The sequence below is a fragment of the Salvelinus sp. IW2-2015 genome, linkage group LG17 (genome assembly GCF_002910315.2).
Source record: "Salvelinus sp. IW2-2015 linkage group LG17, ASM291031v2, whole genome shotgun sequence".
Taxonomy (NCBI): domain Eukaryota; kingdom Metazoa; phylum Chordata; class Actinopteri; order Salmoniformes; family Salmonidae; genus Salvelinus; species Salvelinus sp. IW2-2015.
The window spans coordinates 9,291,146-9,312,739 of NC_036857.1; the positions used below are offsets into that span (position 1 = coordinate 9,291,146).

General features: G+C 41.4%; 1 protein-coding gene and 1 long non-coding RNA gene across 2 annotated transcripts; both read left to right on the plus strand.

Annotated features, from left to right (window-relative positions):
• Window positions 1-2,965: 2,965 nt before the first annotated feature.
• LOC139029039 (uncharacterized) lies at window positions 2,966-3,910 on the plus strand. Its single transcript, XR_011481277.1, has 3 exons — window positions 2,966-3,170; window positions 3,364-3,518; window positions 3,769-3,910. It is a non-coding gene; the product is annotated as an uncharacterized lncRNA (long non-coding RNA).
• Window positions 3,911-8,060: 4,150 nt separating this feature from the next.
• On the plus strand, window positions 8,061-18,206 carry LOC111976242 (protein Wnt-7a-like). Its single transcript, XM_024005007.2, has 4 exons — window positions 8,061-8,480; window positions 9,153-9,379; window positions 12,800-13,071; window positions 15,947-18,206. Exons 1-4 carry the CDS (start codon window positions 8,410-8,412, stop codon window positions 16,427-16,429), a joined length of 1,053 nt encoding a protein of 350 aa, XP_023860775.1. The 5' UTR covers window positions 8,061-8,409; the 3' UTR covers window positions 16,430-18,206.
• The last annotated feature ends 3,388 nt before the right edge of the window (window positions 18,207-21,594 follow it).

Sequence of the window (21,594 nt, forward strand, 5' to 3'; positions counted from 1 at the left end):
TGTCTTCTGTACCTGGACATGGAGTGAGAGGCTCCCAGTAAGTAGTATCGACTTTCCAGGCTGAGCCCTTCGTCTCTGTCAGTTTTCCACATCCACACTCTTAAGGACAGGTCCTGAGACGTAGTGACTACACGTAAACGATCCTGAGAGACGATCCATTTCCAAACACTCTTACAAATAGATTTTTATTCCATGAGATATCCTGGCTAAACAAGGGCCAAAGTATTTTAAAGAATACATCTAGGGGAGAATAGAATATTGATCTAGAACACTGCAGATACTATGCATTGTGCTGACATGAGTTTCCCTGATACTAGTAGAGCACCAAAATAAACAATCCAATCTTATCCATGGTTATTATCATCCGTAGTAGATACGCACAACAAATAAGACTGAAAACTTTACCACATAAATGAAGGAGATTGGTCCATTAGGGTCCTTGAAGCTACTCTTTTTGGCATGGGTAGCTGGCATGGGTAGCTAGCTTGCTAATTGTTTTTGTTCGAATTATGCATCTGGACACTGTACCTAGTAGTGGGGAGTCGACTCCAAATGAATCGATTCGTCGACTCCCATTTCTGGGTGTCATGCTGGAATCGACTCCTAACATTCAGTATTGTTGCAACGGAGGAAACTATTTTCCGTAGTCTACTTCGTGAACACACTTTCGCATCTTTCACAGCAACGAAAGAGCAACCTAGCGAGAGACGGAGGGGTCACGATAATCAAAAGATGTAGGCTATAGGCTAACGCAATGCTGTATTTCGCAATTTCTTTGCATGCAATGTCTCATGCAAGTTCACTAAAGTAGGGGCTATCAATGAGTAGGCTGAGCTATTCTACTCGCGACAGACCGAAGACCAAACACATATTTAGCGATTTTCATAGCAAAGAGAAAGAGGACCAGGAGAGGGAGAGAGAGCAGGTAGAGAGGCGGTCAGAACCGTGCACTTAGGCTATATTTTGGTAATCTGTATCTAGCAATGCCTCGTAAATTCACCAAAAGTATATGCAATAAGGCCCGAGGAGATGTGGTATATGGCCAATATACCACGACTAAGGGCTGTTCTTATGCACGACGCAATCAATCAATCAATCAATTTTATTTTATATAGCCCTTCGTACATCAGCTAATATCTCGAAGTGCTGTACAGACACCCAGCCTAAAACCCCAAACAGCTAGTAATGCAGGTGTAGAAGCACGGTGGCTAGGAAAAACTCCCTAGAAAGGCCAAAACCTAGGAAGAAACCTAGAGAGGAACCAGGCTATGAGGGGTGGCCAGTCCTCTTCTGGCTGTGCCGGGTGGAGATTATAACAGAACTATGCCAAGATGTTCAAAAATGTTCATAAGTGACAAGCATGGTCAAATAATAATCATGAATAATTTTCAGTTGGCTTTTCATAGCCGATCATTAAGAGTTGAAAACAGCAGGTCTGGGACAGGTAGGGGTTCCATAACCACAGGCAGAACAGTTGAAACTGGAATAGCAGCAAGGCCAGGCGGACTGGGGACAGCAAGGAGTCACCACGGCCGGTAGTCCCGACGCATGGTCCTAGGGCCCAGGTTCTCAGAGAGAAAGAGAGAACGAGAGAATTAGAGAGAGCATACTTAAATTCACACAGGACACTGGATAAGACCTGTCTCTTATACACATCTAGATGTGTATAAGAGACAGGTATGGTCCTAGGGCTCAGGTTCTCAGAGAGAAAGAGAGAACGAGAGAATTAGAGAGAGCATACTTAAATTCACACAGGACACTGGATAAGACAGGAGAAGTACTCCAGGTAACCAACTGACCCTAGCCCCCCGACACAAACTACTGCAGCATAAATACTGGAGGCTGAGACAGGAGCGGTCAGGAGACACTGTGGCCCCATCCGAAGAAACCCCCGGACAGGGCCAAATAGGAAGGATATAACCCCACCCACTTTGCCAAAGCACAGCCCCCGCACCACTAGAGGGAAATCCTCAACCACCAACTTACAATCCTGAGACAAGGCCGAGTATAGCCCACAAAGGTCTCCACCACAGCACAAACCAAGGGGGGGCGCCAACCCAGACAGGAAGATCACGTCAGTAACTCAACCCACTCAAGTGACGCACCCCTCCTAGGGACGGCATGAAAGAGCACCAGCAAGCCAGTGACTCAGCCCTTAGCCGTGGTATATTGGCCATATATCACAAACACCCGAGGTGCCTTATTGCTATTATAAACTGGTTACCAACGTAATTAGAGCAGTAAAAATACATGTTTTGTCACACCCGTGGTATACGGTCTGATATACCCCGGCTGTCAGCCAATCATCATTCAGGGCTCGAACCACCCAGTTTATAATGAAGTATATATTAGGCTATCAATGATTATGGCTAAGATATTCTTATAGTGCCAGTGAATTGAAGTTGAACATTGCCAAATGCATCAGTTTAATTAGGCCTAAATGTCCAATAAAAAGTATTGCCTATAGCTTATTTAATGAAAACCTGGTAGCTCTCCACAAACAGGGTTGGGGAGCCCTGTCCTAGGCAATAGATCGCAAAGCAGCATCCCCGCTAAACTTTTTGGAAATGGCAAGTTACAGTTTTTCCCAATTGTTTACACACTAAAATTGGAACTTGAAACGCAATCACAGAAACCTGAAACTCATGTACCAAATCCCTAAACCAAGTCTCCAAAATTGCAAGCACAATTCCAGCTTTACACTCAGTTTTCAATTCTATATCACACTTTTTGCAAAACACTACACACAGTTCTCTATATTAGGCACAACATTCGAAATTAAAATCTCTTTAGTCCCTTTGGAAAGCAACGCCAATCACAATGCCAAGCTCTATACACCAATTGGCAACACCCACTCCTCACAGGTGTAAACACTAGTTGCTGAATGGTTCACTTAGAAATCAGAGCTTTAGCACTAGAAAAGGCCACAGATGAGCTCTCCTGTTCTGGAGGAAAATGGATGTCAATGGTGAAGAAAGAGCTGGAGGTGAAGGAGTGAGAGTAAGAGGAGGACGAGGAAGGACAGTTGTCTCAGATGAGATCAGGGCCACATTGGTTGACCATGTGCTCAACCATGGATTGACTATGAGGGAGGCTGGGCAGAGAGTTCAGCCCAACCTGAGCCGCTACACAGTTGCATCTATCATCCGTACATTCAGAAATGACAATCGGTAAGTTACCTACCATCTACATTATGCTCTTTATGTATGTATACTGTAGTATTCTGCAGTCCGAAATATCAGTAGGCCTATATTACTCAGTGATTGTTGGCCAATGTTACAGTAATATAATTTCATATTGAAAGAAAATAGATTATTTTAGCTTACTGTAACCAATCATATCATATTTGTGGTTCTTCTGCAGAACTGAGAGATGGCCAGGCCATGGTGGAAGACACCGGCTGTTCAGAACAGTAGAACGCTATTGTGAACATGGTGGTGGCAAACAATACCATTAGACAATGAGAAATCCAGAACCACATAATTGCAGACAACACAATATTCAACAACATTCACCAGGTGGGCTTGTCTACATTGGACCGTGTATTACAGCGCAACCGAATCTGGATGAAACAGGTCTACAAGGTGCCATTTGAGAAAAACTCAGAGAGAGTTAAAGAACAGCGCTATGAATATGTACAAGTACTATACTGTGAATTTACTATCATATCAGCACTGTATAGACACATTACAGTACTGTAATCCAGTGTATTGTGCCTCACCATATTGACTGCTCTAGGTCTGTCACATATTGTCTTGTCTGTTTCAGAGAGTCTTAGAGCTGCATGCTGCTGCAATTCAGCACGTTTATATTTACATTGATGAGGCTGGCTTTAACCCAGCCAAAAGAAGGGGKTGGGGACGGAACATTATTGGCCCCAGTGCCATTGTGAATGGCCCTGGACAGCGTGGAGCCGTTAGCCAGCAAAGCGTCCTCCATCACCATGCCAACCTTGGTCCCTACAACACCGCCCTTCTCATCACATTCCTGGACACACTACATGGCATCCTCATTCCAGCTGAGTGGAGGGATGGACCAAAGCAGCCCAGGTATGTTGTCATCTGGGACAACGTGAGTTTCCACCGGGCTGATCTGGTCCGCAACTGGTTCATCGAACACCCACAATTTATTGTTCTATACCTCCCACCATGTTCTCCATTCCTAAACGCAATTGAATAGTTTTTTCTGCATGGCGATGGAAGGCGTATGACCGCCATCCCCTCGCACACATGCCTCTTCCCCAGGCAATGGAGGATGCATGCGGTGAAGTTGACGTGGTGGCTGGATCCGTCACTCCAGAAGATTCTTTCCCTGCTGTTTAGCCAGGGAGAACATCGCTTGTGATGTAGATGAGGTGCTGTGGCCAGACCAAAATAGGAGGCAGGATGCAGCCTAATGTCTTTTTCCTTACATTTTGCATGTGTTTTTGTCTTTTTGTGTTTAGAGTTTTGAAAAATTGAGCCACTTTCATTTTTCTTTTTTTACAGAAAACCCTTTATCTTCCTGAATGTTTTTCCTGGTTTTCTCCTGTTGGGCATGGAAAGTGTTCCATACAAAACACAAGTGTTCAAAAATACTGCATTTTGGAAGTAAATGACAATGTTTTTGTTACTGTATTGCATTTGTGTGTGTTTATTTATGTATATCTGAGTAGGTATACATTACTGTAACAATATTTTACAGCCGGCTACAGTGTAACGCTGAAAATGCAAAAGGCATAAACCTACTGATGGGCTATGCATCAGTGTGTTGTTGGTTGGTAGACAGATCTATTCATATGTGTCATTTTGATGCACAAAAAAATTATTTTGGAAAGAGAGAAAACAGTTTTGAATGCAGTGTTTGCTTTTGCTAGAGATTTGCTAGAGTTTTGCATTTTGTGTTTTGGGAAAATGGGGCAAAGATTCAGCAAACGTGTGTAAACAATTGTGGAAAACTTTCTCATCCATAAACAGTCAAGTGCAAATACGGTTCAGCAGCGCAAAGCAGCAGCATGTTGGGCATTGTTATTAGGAAGGATGTCTACCATTTATGGATCGCTAAAATAATGATTATGATCACACTTCATAAATGTAAATATTATAGGGAGACCTATACATTTTGCAGCCAAGCACGAGTTATCAGTGTAGCCTATTATCGTCTAGACACGGTGTTGAAATATCGTCACGCCTACAATAAAAACCTCCAGGCTTCCATCATGAGTCAATTCAATTTGAGAAAAAAAAAAGAATTACAGAGGGCAGTTTGGAAAAAAGAATCCTGTGTGAATCGTCCTCTAGTTAACATTAGCCTTCTACCTCTAACTACATATTGAACTTCCATCCTCTCAGGCCAGGGGCACAACAATGTATGAATAAATGCTTGGATCAGAATCGCCATTATAATCATTGGCCAGTACAGAGAATTAAATCAAACCAAATCCCTACCTCCATCCATGGCTAATTTAGGATAGGGAGGCAACAAGGTCATACTCGTTTGGACTTGACAGTATCAAATAGATGGCCTACACGTAGAGTGACAGAGGGGTGCTGTTTCACTTGCTCGGATGCTTTCTCCTGTGAGATACATTCAGACTCTTGCGAATTTAAGGAAAATTATGAAACACCGAGAGACGTAAGATGAAAATAAAAACATAAAATACTTACTTTTTTGGGGAAGCCTGGCTTCGCTTGGCGTCCATGAATATACGCCACTGACTTTACCGAACATCTTTACTGAACTTTAGACATATGAGTTACCACCCCCGGTCTCAGGGATGGTTAACTTCAGAAATTCCTTTGGTCTCTATTGAGTTAGGTAAATCAGCTTTTAGGTTTCTTGCACCTTATTTGTGGAACAATCTTCAAAATGTTCTTAAATTTGATATTTTGGTGCCTTTAGTGCAATTCAGAAAGGTGATTGAGGACCTTATTACTGATGAATGTTTGTTTTTTATGACCATGTTGTTCTTTTTGCTTGCATTTTGTATTTATATTGATGTGTGTTTTTTCTGTAATTAATGTAATTCAGGGCTCATCTGTAAAAGAGATCTTGGTCTCAGTATGACTCCCTGATAAATTAAAGGTTAAATTAAAATGAGATGGTGTGTATGAGCATCCATTAAATTTGTGTTTTGGGAGTCGAGCAAGAGTTGACTCCTATGACTCCAACCGTTGGAGTTGAGCAAGAGTCGACTCCAATCACAAATCCAAATCCTGGAGTCGTGCACCACTAACTGTACCAGCTTTTTTTGTTTCACCTGGCTGCTGTTTCCCGATCTTTTGAGAACATCAATTGAAGCTTGAAAGGAATGTGAGATGCAGTAAAGGAATGCAGTACTGAGACAGAGGGCTCGTAGTGAGGACGACTGGCTACTACTCTGAACTGTGTGTGGTGAGCTTTCTGGTGGCCAGAGCTGCTGAGGCATCACACAAGGGGGTGCCATACTTTGTGAAGGAGAAGGTTCAGTAGCTACACAACTGTTTATTTGTTTTTGGAGCTTTTGAAGTGCTTTGAGATTATGAAAAGTGCTATAGAAATGTATTACAGAGTGTTGCTGCCCTTCCCTTCCAGAAGGATGTCCGAGGTCTTGCCCTCAAATACCAACAATTTCTCCACCTGCTCAACTGAAGTGGGAGGAAATGTGTGGCAGTTAGACCAAAAAGCCATTAAAAACACAACCATGAAAATGAGTACAACTGACAAAATGACACTTGGGGACAAGCTTGTTAAAGTAACAGGTTTCGAGAATCTAAATAAATTAAGATATTAAACGTCTCAACTCGACACTTTACCCTGGATCTCTGACTTGTATCTAGTATTTTTAATGCTGATGTCGAACATAGAGAAAACCAATTAGTGGCAAAAAAAATCCAAATAGGGCTGCCTGTGTAAATGCAGCCTTATTGAAATAGCCTAAATTGGCAATTCCATGTTAACAGAGTGACACTGAGATTTGGATTTTTCACTTTAAAATGTACATCAAACAAAAAACAATGATTGCAAAGTTAAACAAACCACACAACTATATGCAGAAGGACCACTTTTAACAATTTCAAGTGAAACTTTGACAAAAACACATTTACTTGAAGAACAGTGCAGATGCAAAGTTTGGAAAGAGAATAAGGGCACAAACAGCACAAACCATCATTATGTTACCAAACTTTGCATCTGAGTACTCCGTTATCGTGGAATTGCCCAAATCTATCAACAGATATATTACAAATGAATAATAGCATTATGTTTCAAAGTAAAGCAACCGCTTGACAAAAGAGCAACAATATGTGGAACGTTATTCTGAAACAGATAGAGAATAGGCTATATTCAAAACTAGAATTTTTTACTTATGCTTCTGAGAGTTTATTGTGACTCTCTTAGCTACTTTACAGACACTTGATGCTCGGATTAAATAATTTTCTGGAAAAAACGACAAATCTTAAATCAGACAATAATTTTACTTTTTACAGATGTGCTGTATTGCTGGCTGTCAAATATAATTTCAGCGAATCTTTATTCAGTTTTCAACGCTACCTATCTTAATTCGTCTGCAGATGGCGCTATTATAAATGGTAAAACTTATCCAAAACAGAGACGCAAGGATGCGCTGGACGTATGTGATGAAGGAAGGAGCTGTCACAGGTAAGCAAGTTATGTACAAATTGTGCCAACATGGTACATATAAAGGTGACCATTTGCTTACATGTTTTAATTCAAAGTAGGTTATGTGGACAATTTATTAAGTGAGTGCAATGAAAATGTATGCATGCAATTTAATTTGAGATGAGTTCGGCAGTTCGAGTTGGGCTATGTTTATTTTTGAAGTATAAAGGAAAGATAACATACATAGACACAGTTTTTTTTGACGCTACAGAAATCAAAGTAGTAGCCTATTTAATGATAATCATACGCCATTAGTGAAAATAATATATTCTCATTATCAACGCACAAGATGTACAACCATCACTATCCACTGCGTGTGTGCTTTCATTTATTAGACAGGTAAAAGGCTTACTGAGTAGGTGAACTGACACAACTGGGATAGTTGTGGAGAGATTCAGCCCAGGCGGGATTCCACAGGGCCCTATGTCTTCTCTGAACACGCCCCGGATATATGAGCCAGATATATAGATCATGCGGGTAGCAAATGAACTGTGAGAAGGAGATAATCACACTACAATACTTTCTCATCCTTAGTTTTACCTGTGACACCCTCGCAATGACCAGCCGGCGCAGCAAAGGGGACACTTAAGGGGAATTTACGGAAATCATTACAGCTAGGAAACTATATCAAATAATTGAGAGTAACTATTGGGGATATTCGTTGGTATCGACTTGGAGTAACTTTGGATACTTGGACAGTGACTATCGGAGAATATCTATCTATTCATCATTTTCGCTTACACATTGCATGAAACTGAGAGTGGAAGCACCATGAGTCGGAAAACTAGACGCTGGATTTTTCGGGTTTTGCTTTGCCTTGGGATTGTCTATTTGAAAATCGGGTGAGTTTGATTCTCATAGGCATGTTCATCTCACATTGTTATGTTCCTAAATATCAGAATATAAAACATAAAGAGTATAGACTATAACAGAACGTTTCGGATGTCATTTTGTTCCACAGGCTACGTTTCTATAAATTAAACTTTCTTTCAATTATTGTAATTATCCATCTACGTAAACTATGTTCATTGTTCATTTGACATTGGCCCGTGAACAATGCAAGGTTTCTGAGAGTTTGTTTAATTATTCTGTTCCAAAAAGTCTATCGAGTTGATGGAAAATCTGAGTTTTTACAATTAGAAACCACATGACGAAGTTTATTCCGATCTCTTGGCCCATACAAATCAAATACATTACGTTTATAAATTAGGCTACAGAATGCTTCAGTTTAGTCCTTTCTATTTTGTAACACACTTGTAGATTACTCAAAGACAGGTTCATTGAGTTTAAGGGAATATGTCTCGTATTTCTACAAACCAATAACCTCAAGAGGCAAGGAAAACATTAAGTCTGTGCTTTTAAATTGTATGAATGTATAACCCTATTTCATATTATAAACATGTAATAAAGCTTTAATATACACGGTTGTATCTAGGAGTTTGAAAACCATGTTGTCCATATAGCAATATCTGGCAGTCACTTTAATTCCATGTCTAACTCTTGTACCCTCACAGTGGTTTTTCATCCGTGGTCGCGCTAGGTGCGAGTATAATCTGTAACAAGATTCCCGGGTTGGCTCCCCGACAGCGGATAATCTGCCAGAGTCGCCCCGATGCCATTATTGTCATCGGAGAGGGAGCCCAAATGGGGATCAACGAGTGTCAGTTTCAATTCAAAAATGGGCGCTGGAACTGCTCTGCGCTTGGAGAGAGAACGGTCTTCGGAAAAGAGTTGAAAGTGGGTATGTTGCAAATCAATTCAAGTTTGGTTAGAGTATTTTTAAATGTCATTTCATTACTGAACATTTCCCCAATTGTATAATATATATAGGCCTGTGGGTTAGCTTTCGCATTGTGCGTCAAGAGCGCACTGTGCCGCATGCAGCCAAATGTCCCGTATCCTTTTGAGAACCTGGCATAGCCTATATATTCAAATGATATTTGACACAAATCGTTTGTTGATTTTCTGAATATTATCTACGGACTCATAGGTGCTAATATATTTCCCCTTTTTAATGTCACCAGTGCGTATACATTCCTGTCTTTAGGCTATATATACTTGCATTATGTGTGCGTCGATAACATGGACACACTTTAGAGAAAGGGTATTACGTGTCCATTTGAGAGCAACATGCTGAGGCAATTACAATATGTTGACTGAGAGATTTAAAAACGTTTCCCATAGGCTATACACTAGAAGTATCAACAGGCAACTTAATTGTAACAGCATACACATTTTCCCAATAACCTAAATTATCATGGTTAGGTTGAAGCTGTGTCATTTACTTCCTATCTCTAAAGTCTAACACTGGTCTTACAAGAGAGAGCCAGAGTGAGAGAAAGGAGAGGAACTGAACAAGTCCAAAAGGTATCAGAAGCCAGCACAGTAACAAAGCTCTTGTGAACATTGACAGCCTGTCTTTTCAGTGCAGCGTAGTCTCCTGAGACACATATTCACTGGTCTTTATCTTTCTCTATCACTGGGTGCTGTGGCTCTCACAGTAAAGACGACAATCTTACCACGGGTATAAGTTACAGTGGATAGAAAGTACAGAGAAATAAAGTCCTAAAATACTAAACTGAACATACACAGGGGAATAATGAAAGACAGGAAAGGTTCAAATGAAGTACTGAAGCTACCTGGTCAGGCAATAGCATTGATGAATGTATTGGATGTATTTGGGGACACAGGGATGGCCTACAGTAGATGCAGGATCATGGCTGGTACAATGGAGGCTGAACTTGTTCAATAAGAACTTTTCCATGTTGTGCCTATCAAACATGCCCTGGAGTTGTCTGAAGGACTTCTTGGAGTATGCTCCTGTGCATAATATTGCACAAAGTCACAGATACTCTGGATAACAGAGCAGCTGATGTTGATCCCAATGTGATCAGATATTCAGCAGATGGTGAATCTGTGGCAACCACCAGATTGTTGCATATTCAGGGTGCAACTAGAATGTAGTCTAGGATCTTATCCTATCCCAACCTGGAGTTGAGCTCTTCAACAGAGTCGCACACAACACATGTAACTAATAGCATTGTAATAGAAAACTGTTGGTGTTTAAACCATCAATGACAAGTAGCTACACTCTTAGAAAAATGGGTTCCAAAAGGGTTCTTTGGCTGTCCCCATAGGAGAACCCTTTTTGTTTCCATGTAGAACCCTTTCTACAGAGAACCCAAAAGAGTTCTACCTGGAACCAAAAGGGTTAAACGTGTACCAAAAAGGGTTCTTCAGAGGGTTCTCCTATGGGGACAGCTGAAGAACCCATTAAGGTTCTAGATAGCACCTTTTTTTAAAGAGTGTAGACTACAGTATAGCTACTTGTCATCTTCTGATCTCTTATTTCCCTTCATACAATGCATTACTATAAATCCACAACTAGTGCGTTCAATAGCAGATCGCAATATTATTGGTTGGTTGGCACTATGAAAAGGTCTTTGCTATCTACAGCTGTTGGTGTGAAAGATATAATCCTCTCCTGCTGTTCAAGTGAAAACGGTGGTCTTTCACAATATGTTTTCTTCATGAATGAGTGGTTTAAGACATTGAAGAGTTTGGCATGGACAACCATGCAAAATAGATTGGTTTCACTGATCAGATTAGTGGTTAGAAATGAATGCCATTGTTGATGTCTAGCGTGAGTGGGGTGGAGCTTGCATGCTCTCACTTGTGGCCTAGGAAAGGCAGCCTAGGGTTTTTTTGTTTGCAGGGGTGCAAGGTGCATCTAATGTTTTTAGTATTTCAGTAGTTTTTCAGTAGTATTGTGTGCGTTGCGTATAAACCAACATGAATACTGAAATAACATTTTATTAGACTTTTTTTAAATAGACTTTTCTACATATAACGTGCAATAAGAGTATTCATATTCAACACTTCAAAGCATTGCTTCCGTTGCTTTTAGGTCTTTCCACTCAGGTCTCATGACAAAGTACTAAATAATTCCTACCCTCCTTTGTTTTGAACCAATGATCTGGGGAAAAATGAACAGCGGAGCAGCCAGAACTGACTGACTTTATGCTGGCACACCTTCTTTTTTTGGCTCGGGGCCAATCGAATCTATAAAAACGTCCACATAATTGATGCCTCAATATGAGTTTTTTTCCAATGGCAAGGGCACAGATCCAAGATGTTTATCAAGAACAGGGCAGCAGCACCTAGTGAATCTGTGTTCACCAGAAAGTACCGAGGATGGTATCATGTTTGTTTTGAGGAAATGTCAACTGGAGGAGTTTGTTTACATAGATATGATGGATATTGCCATCAGTAGCTTATTGTTTGTATATACTCTAGCTACATAACTTCAGATGCAGATATTTCACTCTCTATGCATGCACACAGAGAATTCATGTTTGGTTAATAATAAGATTGATATCTGCGACCCATTTGTTTGCATCAGGAAATAATGTTAAACTAAACTAACTCATTGGAAAATTATGTATGCACTTGTACATTAAAGCTTGGTATTAAAGCTTGGTATAAGCCAGTTTCCCTGTTCCCTATTTACTTATCATCTTGAGACCTTGAAATACATGCTGTGACTAAAATATTTTTGCAAGAAGCTCTCTCTTTAAATCATGACAGGTTAACTTTAAACTATTTGCCGATAATTCAAACACCCCAGTGTGCGTAAATGATTTGTTAGTCGGACCTTGGGGAGATAACCTCTGGATCAAGATCCACCCTGCAAGAATACACAGAGCGTACCAGGCTCTGATCGGATCAATAGCTCTTCCTTCTCCAAAGCCCTCTCATTCATACTGCTTTATTGACTTGGAAGTTCACAGCCATTTTGGTTAAAAGGCAGGCCAGTTTCCGGATTACCTTAGTCATTGAGTGGTCGTGAGTGAGACTGACAAAGAGTTTGATATGAGCACTCACACTTAATGGTTAATCTGCTTTCAAATTGCTATTTTTCAACATACAGTATACAGTATATTTTATATACACCATTTAGACGGAAGTATGTAATGAAAATTCAGATTTCCTCCCTTATCCCTGTTCTATTTATCAAGTGGTGAAACATACAGCTGTAGCACCATAAATAGATGCATTATTCCTGATATCAGATATCTCCCAGATATCACACTCATTCATCATTAAAATTATGAACTGCAAGTCAGTAAAATACTCAAGTTCCTCCTATGTTCTCTCCTAGGCAGTAAAGAGGCTGCGTTCACCTATGCCATCATTGCGGCCGGAGTTGCCCACGCCATCACTGCAGCCTGTACGCAGGGAAACCTGAGTGACTGCAGCTGTGATACGGAGAAGCAGGGTTTCTACAGTAAAGGCCAGGGCTGGAAGTGGGGAGGCTGTTCAGCAGACATCAGCTACGGCCTGGGCTTCTCGAAGGTGTTCGTTGATGCCAGGGAGGTCAAACAGAACGCCAGGTCTCTCATGAACCTGCATAACAACGAGGTGGGACGCAAGGTACGTGACCACCCACTCCAAAACTTGTTTCTTTCTCCATAGGGAAGGCTCTTACAAATGTGCTATCTTACTTTGAACAGTTTCTCAATGCAGTAAAATATTCCTGCAGCAACAGGAAATGTTAATCATTATGTGGATTTTAATTAATGGACATTTCTGTAGGGGTTGATACATTTTCTGTTAGGGCAAATCAAGTCTGAAATGTTTACGTGGAAATTATGAGCCTTTTTAAATCCCAAATATACTACAAGTTTACATTTCCGGCTGTGCAGGAAAATCCTCTGAAACAAATTAAGATAGCACATCTGTAGATTGAAGGCTCCATGCATTTTCAAACAGAAAGCCAGATCTCTGATGAACCTTCACATCAACGAGGTGGGATGCAAGGTACATGACTACACCACTCCATTTCCTGTTTCTCTCTCCATAGGGAAGGATCTTAGATGGAAGGCAGCATGTATTTTCCATGGTAAAAATGTCATCCCAGCAAACCGAAACTGGATCCCAGAATATTTAATTAGGTGATGTAGGACCATTCTCCCAAAAACATTTCAATACAACAAAATCTGAGGGTAGTTCACTCATAAAACAACAACGCTATTTGTGGTATGAAAACATCAGACAAACATAGATTTTTCGGAACAATCTCAGTAATCTCTTATAATTTCTTTACTGTAATCAGGAACTAGTTTCTTGAAGATAAAATATGCTGTAGTTTACCCAAACTGGTACAGAGAAGACTTGAAAGTAAAGACCGAATCTAAATCTGAGACCGAAGTGTTGGTTAACGACATGGCCTTCCGAATGTAGGCTAGACCTCAGTAACCATGGCTGTTGGGATTTAGTAGTCTCCACCATGCTCAGAAGCGGGTGGACCTTGCCAAGGATCTGGGCATTGGGGCCAAGATTAAACAGGCAGTGAAATAAATGGAAGCTTTTAGGGGGGGAAGAGCAGTTTAAGTGGCAGGGTTTGATTACGACCCAGATCTCTGGGCTGAAAACAAATTGACACTGTACACTAGAGTGCTCCCTATGCTCTGCACTTTTGGGAGAAGATACAGTTACTTCAGGTTTATCACAATACCTAAATTCCTTGGATTGTCTGATATTGCAGAGTCAAGCACTTATTGTGTGTGATAGTCTTGTGCCACAGGTTTCTATGTGATACTTATTGTCCATAACCTCTCCTAACATCGTAGAATCATATCTACTGTATCACCATGTCTCTTGGGAGCGTTTACCTGCCTAACGAAGACTTTAAAGCAACTTATGTGAGTCACCTGCTGTTTTGTATGGCTTGTAGTCTGTCAATGACTAACACTGTGGCAAATCCCTAGAAACAACCAAGATGGATCAAGGACTAGGGACTGTTCACATTCTCAGATTAAGGCTCCTGTGCATCCATGGCTGCAGCAAATAATAGATCAGCCCTGAGACTCCAGCAAGTCTGCAAGTCAAAGAAGAAGCGGAATAATTGTGCCAAACAACTTGGGCGAGGCTCCTTAGCAGTACACTGGAGTTAGTGAAGAGGAAAGAAGCACCTCTCCCTCCAGAGTCAAGCCTTACCCCTCTCTCTCTCTTCTTTCTGTGCCACAGAGGCCTGATTCAAACCACCAACACGTACCCAGACAGACTGAAAAGCCTTCACTCACACATTGTGCTCAACAGCTCACTGTTGCCTTTCTGTGTGGGGCCTGAATTCATCCCGCTTATCTAGACAGCTAAATTGCCTCTCACAGTGAGACGGGCTACACTAGTGGATTCAGATCAGTTGGGCTTTTTCTTTTTTCCTTCTCCTTGGTAATAAATGGCCTCTCTGTTTTGATAGTTATCCCCCCTCCTTTATTTATGCTAATCAAAGCAGTGACACTGAGCAGGAGCGCGGTTCACAGCCCCCAGGTCCAATACGACCAGACAAAGCCTGTCACAAGTGTTGGTCACAGGGCTACTGATGGATTAGGAACTGGGAAGCCAAGTGTTGTCTGGTATACCACGGAGGCCTAACTGCAAAGACCGTTGTTTCTCCGCACTTTCATGCATTTGTATACATTTCAAGTAAAAGGCACTAAAATACAATCTGTTTTATTGATTCTAGAATTTGTGGACAAGGAAAATCAATATGCATTGTTCTTATGCAACATAATTAAAGGTTTTTCACTTGTCATTGATTGCGGGAACTCTCCAAATCTCTATCTATTTTAGCATGTAGATAGTAGATACCAAACAAACTCCCCATACAATTTAGTTCAAGGAATTGGGACAAGTACATTAGTGTAGCTATAGTGTTGGCTGTGCCTTTTCAGGTTGAGATAGCAGACACTTGTAATAGTCATCGGAGCAGGCTTTAACAGTAATCCACATCATTCAGCAGCTTGTCCATTCACTCCTACACACAAGGAGACTGTAACCTGATCCAGAATTATGGCTCCTGTGTACAGTCTGAATAAAGCTACTGTTTTCTAAAGGGCTGTTGTATTCACAAGTAGCTAGTTACTGATCTAATGCTGCACTGTGCACACAATGTTACCCACTTCCTTGACTTTTACATACCTGAGTCTCAGAGTATGTCGCTGTGCTATGTTGCTATTTTCAGCAATCAAACTATGTAGGCCTGTAATTTACTTCAACATCCACTGACTCTTGGGCCTGCACAGAATGTTTTGATTTCAGAGGATCATGTTATTATGACAATAAACATGGAACCCTTGGGGCCATTATCGTGCAGTATAAGTGCATTATAAACATAATAGTATGGTATGTTTGCAGATGCCTTTCTTTTTCAATTACCTACTTTTATAAATAGTGATAGAAGCTTCAGCAGATGGTTTGCAAGGCCTGTAAAGGTAACCTCTCTCCTGGTTGTTTGTGTGTCTAGATCCTGGAGAAGAACATGCATCTGGAATGCAAGTGTCATGGTGTTTCGGGCTCCTGCACCACTAAAACCTGCTGGACTAAACTTCCCAAGTTCCGCGAGCTCGGCTACATTCTCAAAGAGAAGTATGCCCATGCTGTGCACGTGGAACCGGTCAAAGCCAGCCGCAACAAGCGGCCGAAATTCCTCAAGATCAAGAAGCTCTACTCCTACCGGAAACCCATGGACACAGACCTGGTGTACATGGAGAAGTCCCCTAATTACTGCGAAGCGGACCCGATGACGGGCAGTGTCGGGACGCAGACCGGCATGTGTAATAAGACTGTTACGCAGCAGATCAGCGGCTGTGACCTGATGTGCTGTGGACGAGGGTACAACACACACCAGTACTCCCGCGTGTGGCAGTGCAACTGCAAGTTCCTGTGGTGCTGCTACGTCAAATGCAACACCTGCAGCGAGAGGACAGAGGTGTACACCTGCAAATGACAGTATTTATTGGACCGTCGGGTGTGGTGTGTGTGTTGGTGTGTGTGTGTGTGTGTGTGTGTGTGTGTGTGTGTGTGTGTGTGTGTGTGTGTGTGTGTGTGTGTGTGTGTGTGTGTGTGTGTGTGTGGTGTTGTGTGTGTGTGTGTGTGTGTGTGTGTGTGTGTGTGTGTGTGTGTGTGTGTGTGTTGTGTATATGTGTGTGTGTATATGTGTGTGTGTGTATATGTGTGTGTGTATATGTGTGTGTGTGTGTGTGCATAATGGAAACTTTTTTAGGTAATGGATCATTGCTGTTTTTGCAGCAGTACTGCAGCAGCAGTAGACATAAGCAGAAGATGGAACAACAGCGAATTTGTCTGCACACAATGCTCCTTCTTCCCTCTCATTGGACATATACTGAGATGCCTGCAACAGATCACCATAAAGGGAAAAACACTGTGTCCTGGATGGCAGGATGGGACAGCCTCAGGACATGAACTATAACACACTGCGCTATCTGCCAGCCAGCCAGCCTATGTTTTTGGACTAGGTGTCAATGCTGAGACTGTTAAAAAGCTATGGATGGATGTGTACTATCTGTTGACTGTAGAGTGAATGGATTCCCCCAACGCTCACCATAAATCAATGCTGGATATAATGCTGGACTGTGCTACTACTGTAGTTCTCTGTACCTGTACACTCTTAGAAAAGGGGTTCTGAAAGGGCTCTTCAGCTGTCCCCATAGTATAACCCTTCCAGGTAGAACCCTTCTGGGTTCCATATAGAACCCTCTGTGGAAAGGATTTTACATGGAACCCATAAGGGTTCTACCTGGAACCAAAAATGATTATTCAAAGGGTTCTCCTATGGGGACAGCCAAAGAACCCTTTTCGGTTGTAGATAGCACATTTTTTTCTAAGAGTGTAGCTCAATAAGACATGCTATGCACAAATGAAATTAAACAGCCATCGGGAATATTTAACACACTGTATTTAGAGACAAATAAATCATATTAATTTATTTCATAAAGAAACTACTGATTTTATCCATTATGGAGCAAGTCTTAATTGTGTAGATGGTGGGTTCTTCCCCAATGAGAGTTTTTGTTATTGTTTTGTTTGTTAATGCAATCCAAAATAGAACTTAGAGTCATACACTGGAATTAGGTCAACCTGGAATATTATGTTGCTCAGATTGTTCCAGGTTAGGCTGGTAATAGGCTACTGACATTGACTTTCTCATGAGTTTGTGCTTAATCTGAAATCGTACCCTATTCCCTTTGTAGTGGCTCTGGCCAAAAGTAGTGCACTATATGGGGAATAGGGTGCCATTTTGTACGTGGACTTCTGTTTGCTGCTAGTCTGGAGAATCCCTCACTGTGGTCTAAGGGCATCAACACTACTGTCTGTGTTGAATGACAATGCTCACCTCAAGCTGACTAAATTTAACATATTCAATAATACAAGACATATTCAACCAGACACTCTTTTTGGTAAATATTGGTAAAGAGAGTATATTTTGAAAAAGCCTATTTTTATATAAATGTCTTATTTATACTATTTCTTCTGGCATAATTCAATATCACACTCTTCCCTCTTTATCCCTCTGTAAAATCCATGTGGGAAAATGTGCGATCTTGTGTTTGCCACTGCTGTCACTTCATTGTTGTACTGTATACTGTATGTTATTTGGAACCATGTGTTTGTCCCTGTGAATATATGGCTGTGTTCAAACTGCTTTGTTTACTGCACTTCATGACTGCTATGGTTGGAATACAGGAACGGGATAAGACTAACAAGCCATGACTCTGAGGGTTTCATTTCACTACTAACCCTGCAGATCTTTATTTGATCACCCTGTTGTAGGATAACTTTCCTGCACTGTAAGAAATGTCAAACTTGTAGTGTATTTCAGCTTTAAAAATACTTACGTTTGTAATTTCCCCTTTGAAATTTCAGACTTGAGTTAGCCGGAAAAAATGTATGAATGTATCAACCCGTAATTATAACCCACATAATAATTCACATTTCCTGTTGCTGCAGGATTATTGTCCTGCTGTAGCAAACAGGCTCAAATTAAGATGATACATAACTTGCACGACAAGAGAGGCAACTCAAATTGGTTCTGATTTTCAGCCTAAATATAGCCTGGTCTCTAAATCCACAATGTTATTACATATTAATCACATGTTAACTACACATTAATTAACTATGGGCTTTATTACTTGGACTTTAAGTTGATTGTATTGTATGACAGTTTTATGCTGCCATTAGGCTACAACACGCCACATTGAGCAAACTATTATTTGCTAAAGACAATGAAGCTAATAGACCATAGATATCATATGTGATCATGGTAAGGCTTAAATGCTTAGAGTTAAATCAATCACTGACACGGTTCACTCTATGGCTGCAAACTGTGAAGTAAGCAGGGGAAAAGAAAAAGAGACATTCTTGGAGAAAGTGCCGAAAGTTATTCAGACTTAATTGAGGGCCCATCTTGGCCTCAGACTGGGAAGGACGCGGTTGAATGTAACGGAGGAGAAAAGCGTTTGTGCGCTAATGGTAGGATGTTGGTGTAATTGATGAGGCTGGTTGGGCTGGCTGTCACGGTGGTGATGACTTGCTCAGGCAGGGAGGAGTTGGAGCTGTCAGCTGATAGATGACCAGCACATCTGCTTCATTCACTCCTAAAGCCCCTAGTTGCTACAACAACTCCCTCTGCACCCCAGAAAATGTGAGGCAGTCCAAAGGAGATGCCGGCTGACATGTCAGGGAAATGTTAACGATGCTCAAGCCCACAATCGCCCACTTCCACTTTCCTAATAAAACTAGAACAGGGAGAGAAAGGTGTTAACGGATAACTTGGTTGCAATGACCCTCTGAAATAAAGTTATATATGAATTTGGCCAATAGCTCAATATTTCACAAATTTTGTGAAGACCACTTACATTCCTACAGTGAGGGCCTTCATTCATTCCCTAATAAAATCTTTTTCTGATGTAATGTTCTGTTCCAGGGCCGTATTCATAGAGCATCTCAGAGTAGGAGTGCTGATCTTGGATCAGTTTAGCCTTTTAGAATAATGAATGGATAGGGTGGGGGGGCTGATCCTAGATCAACACTTTTACTCTGAGACACTTTATGAATATGGGCCCAGCGCTCTAAATAGGGGTCCGGCTGCACCTGAAGTACTCTAACAAAAATTATACTGGAATGTATTGCGATTGTTGACCCCTGAAGAGGGTTGTAACTGTGACTTATTTGTGGTTGAGAGAAAAGCTTCCAGTGTTCATTGCTTCAATAGAGTCCAGCATAAGAAAAGGCAGCTGGCTAAACAGCCCTGGTTAAAGTTAAACCAGGGTTTGTGTTGAAAACTCACCACATTATCACATTGTCTAAAGAAGTCTTCCCGCCCTCTACATCTCTGAGGATCTAATATGGGTCATCTTAGGCCAATTCACACTCACTTAGTCTTCAGCTAACCTTTCAATGACTGTGGAGAATCTCAGGCTTGGGTAGACTGTGAATGATGTGTCCTTATGTTAGAGCTCCTCTAGTGGTTCAGCATCCATTAATGGTGAGTAACGACTAAATGAGGTGCTGTTACAGTCATATTGTCAGTGACCTAAAGAAGCCTTCACATTGGATCTGTTTGTGTTTGTGTGTGTGTGTGTGTGTGTGTGTGTGTGTGTGTGTGTGTGTTTGTGTGTGTGTGTGTGTGTGTTGTGTGCGTGTGCGTGTGCGTGTTGCGTGTGCGTGCGTTTGTGGTGTGCGTGCAAGGACGTACGTAGAAAACGTGTGTGGTGTGCGTGTGGCGTGTGCCGTGCGCGTGCGTTTGTGTGTGCGTGCCTAAGGGAACGTACGTGTGTGTGTGTTTGTGTGTGCGCGTGTGTGATCCACCTGCCTTGTGACTCAGTAAGATCTACACCACAACAGAAGACACAGTCTCTCCCACACCCCCCACAAACACACTGTTTCATCAAACCAAAACCCCATGTTCTTTGATATCACGGCATAAGCCAGACACTCTTAATCAAGTTAGAGGATCACTGCAATACTAATTATACCCTTAACTGTGCTTCTCCATAAACAAGACTGTGTCACTGCCAAACCATTCAGGGGTGTAATAGACATGTCACTCTGAACTGGGGGGGTTGTACCCTTTGAAGGTTTGTTTACAAATACACAAGCACAAACACACACACATGTACACACACACACACACACATTGATGCCAGGGGTAGCACCTGCGTTACCTGGAGATTGGCGGTAGTGACTGATTTATAGTTAGTAGTCTGGCTGTATCTCTGTGTTGTTGCTGGAGGCTTGCCATGGCTTCCCTATCTGCTGCTGAGACCTGCTACATTAGGGCAGCCATTCAGTCTGCTGTAGCTAGTACCCACCGTCTAAATCACTCATTATTCATTTAAAGCACTTATAACTTATTCATCCTCAATATCACCTGTTTGGAATAGTGATGAGATTGCCCGTCAACAGGTTTCACCTGATGGAATCTAACATCAGTGAGTCTTTGGCATCTATTTGAGATGCAGATGACAGCAATGTAGTCTTACCACTAATATTGACATACAAAACACAGAGTTCAACTTATTTTATCTTAATTCAAGGCTTTTGGTGCCGCTCACCAGATTTGGCACAGAATTTAATTCTATAAAAATGTCAGCTCTACTCTTCATACTCACTTCAAATCAAATCCAATCAATTTGTATTGGTAGCATACACGTGTTTAGCAGATGTTATTGCGGGTGTAGCTTAATTGTTGTGAGTCTACCTAACCATCCAGAGGATTAGAGTCCAGCGATAACATTTCATCTTTCCAGCTTTGATTTGTGAACAGGCTGGCTATATATGGTATGCATACAATGACATCTATAGTAGCGGGAGGTGACTCACAATTTCACGGCATTAAAAGTTTAAAGAAATTGGAAATATATACTTATTTACAGTATCTTAATTCAAAACAAACCAGCCTCTATGTGTCAGAACAATAATTAGCTGGTTTCAAGCACTTCACTCATAGAACACCAGTAAAGACAGTAATTTGGGAGAGGGGGAGGAGAGAGAAAATGTGCTTTCCACTCATCTGTCTGTCTGTCTGTCTGTCTGTCTGTCTGTCTGTCTGTCTGTCTGTCTGTCTGTCTGTCTGTCTGTCTGTCTGTCTGT

Bases quoted from the DNA above. Each gene is read 5' to 3' on its own strand.
- LOC111976242 (XM_024005007.2), top strand. From the start codon at position 8,410: ATGAGTCGGAAAACTAGACGCTGGATTTTTCGGGTTTTGCTTTGCCTT. The intron at 8,481-9,152 runs GTGAGTTTGATT...GTACCCTCACAG, and splicing joins ATTGTCTATTTGAAAATCGG to TGGTTTTTCATCCGTGGTCG. The intron at 13,072-15,946 runs GTACGTGACCAC...TTGTGTGTCTAG, and splicing joins ACAACGAGGTGGGACGCAAG to ATCCTGGAGAAGAACATGCA.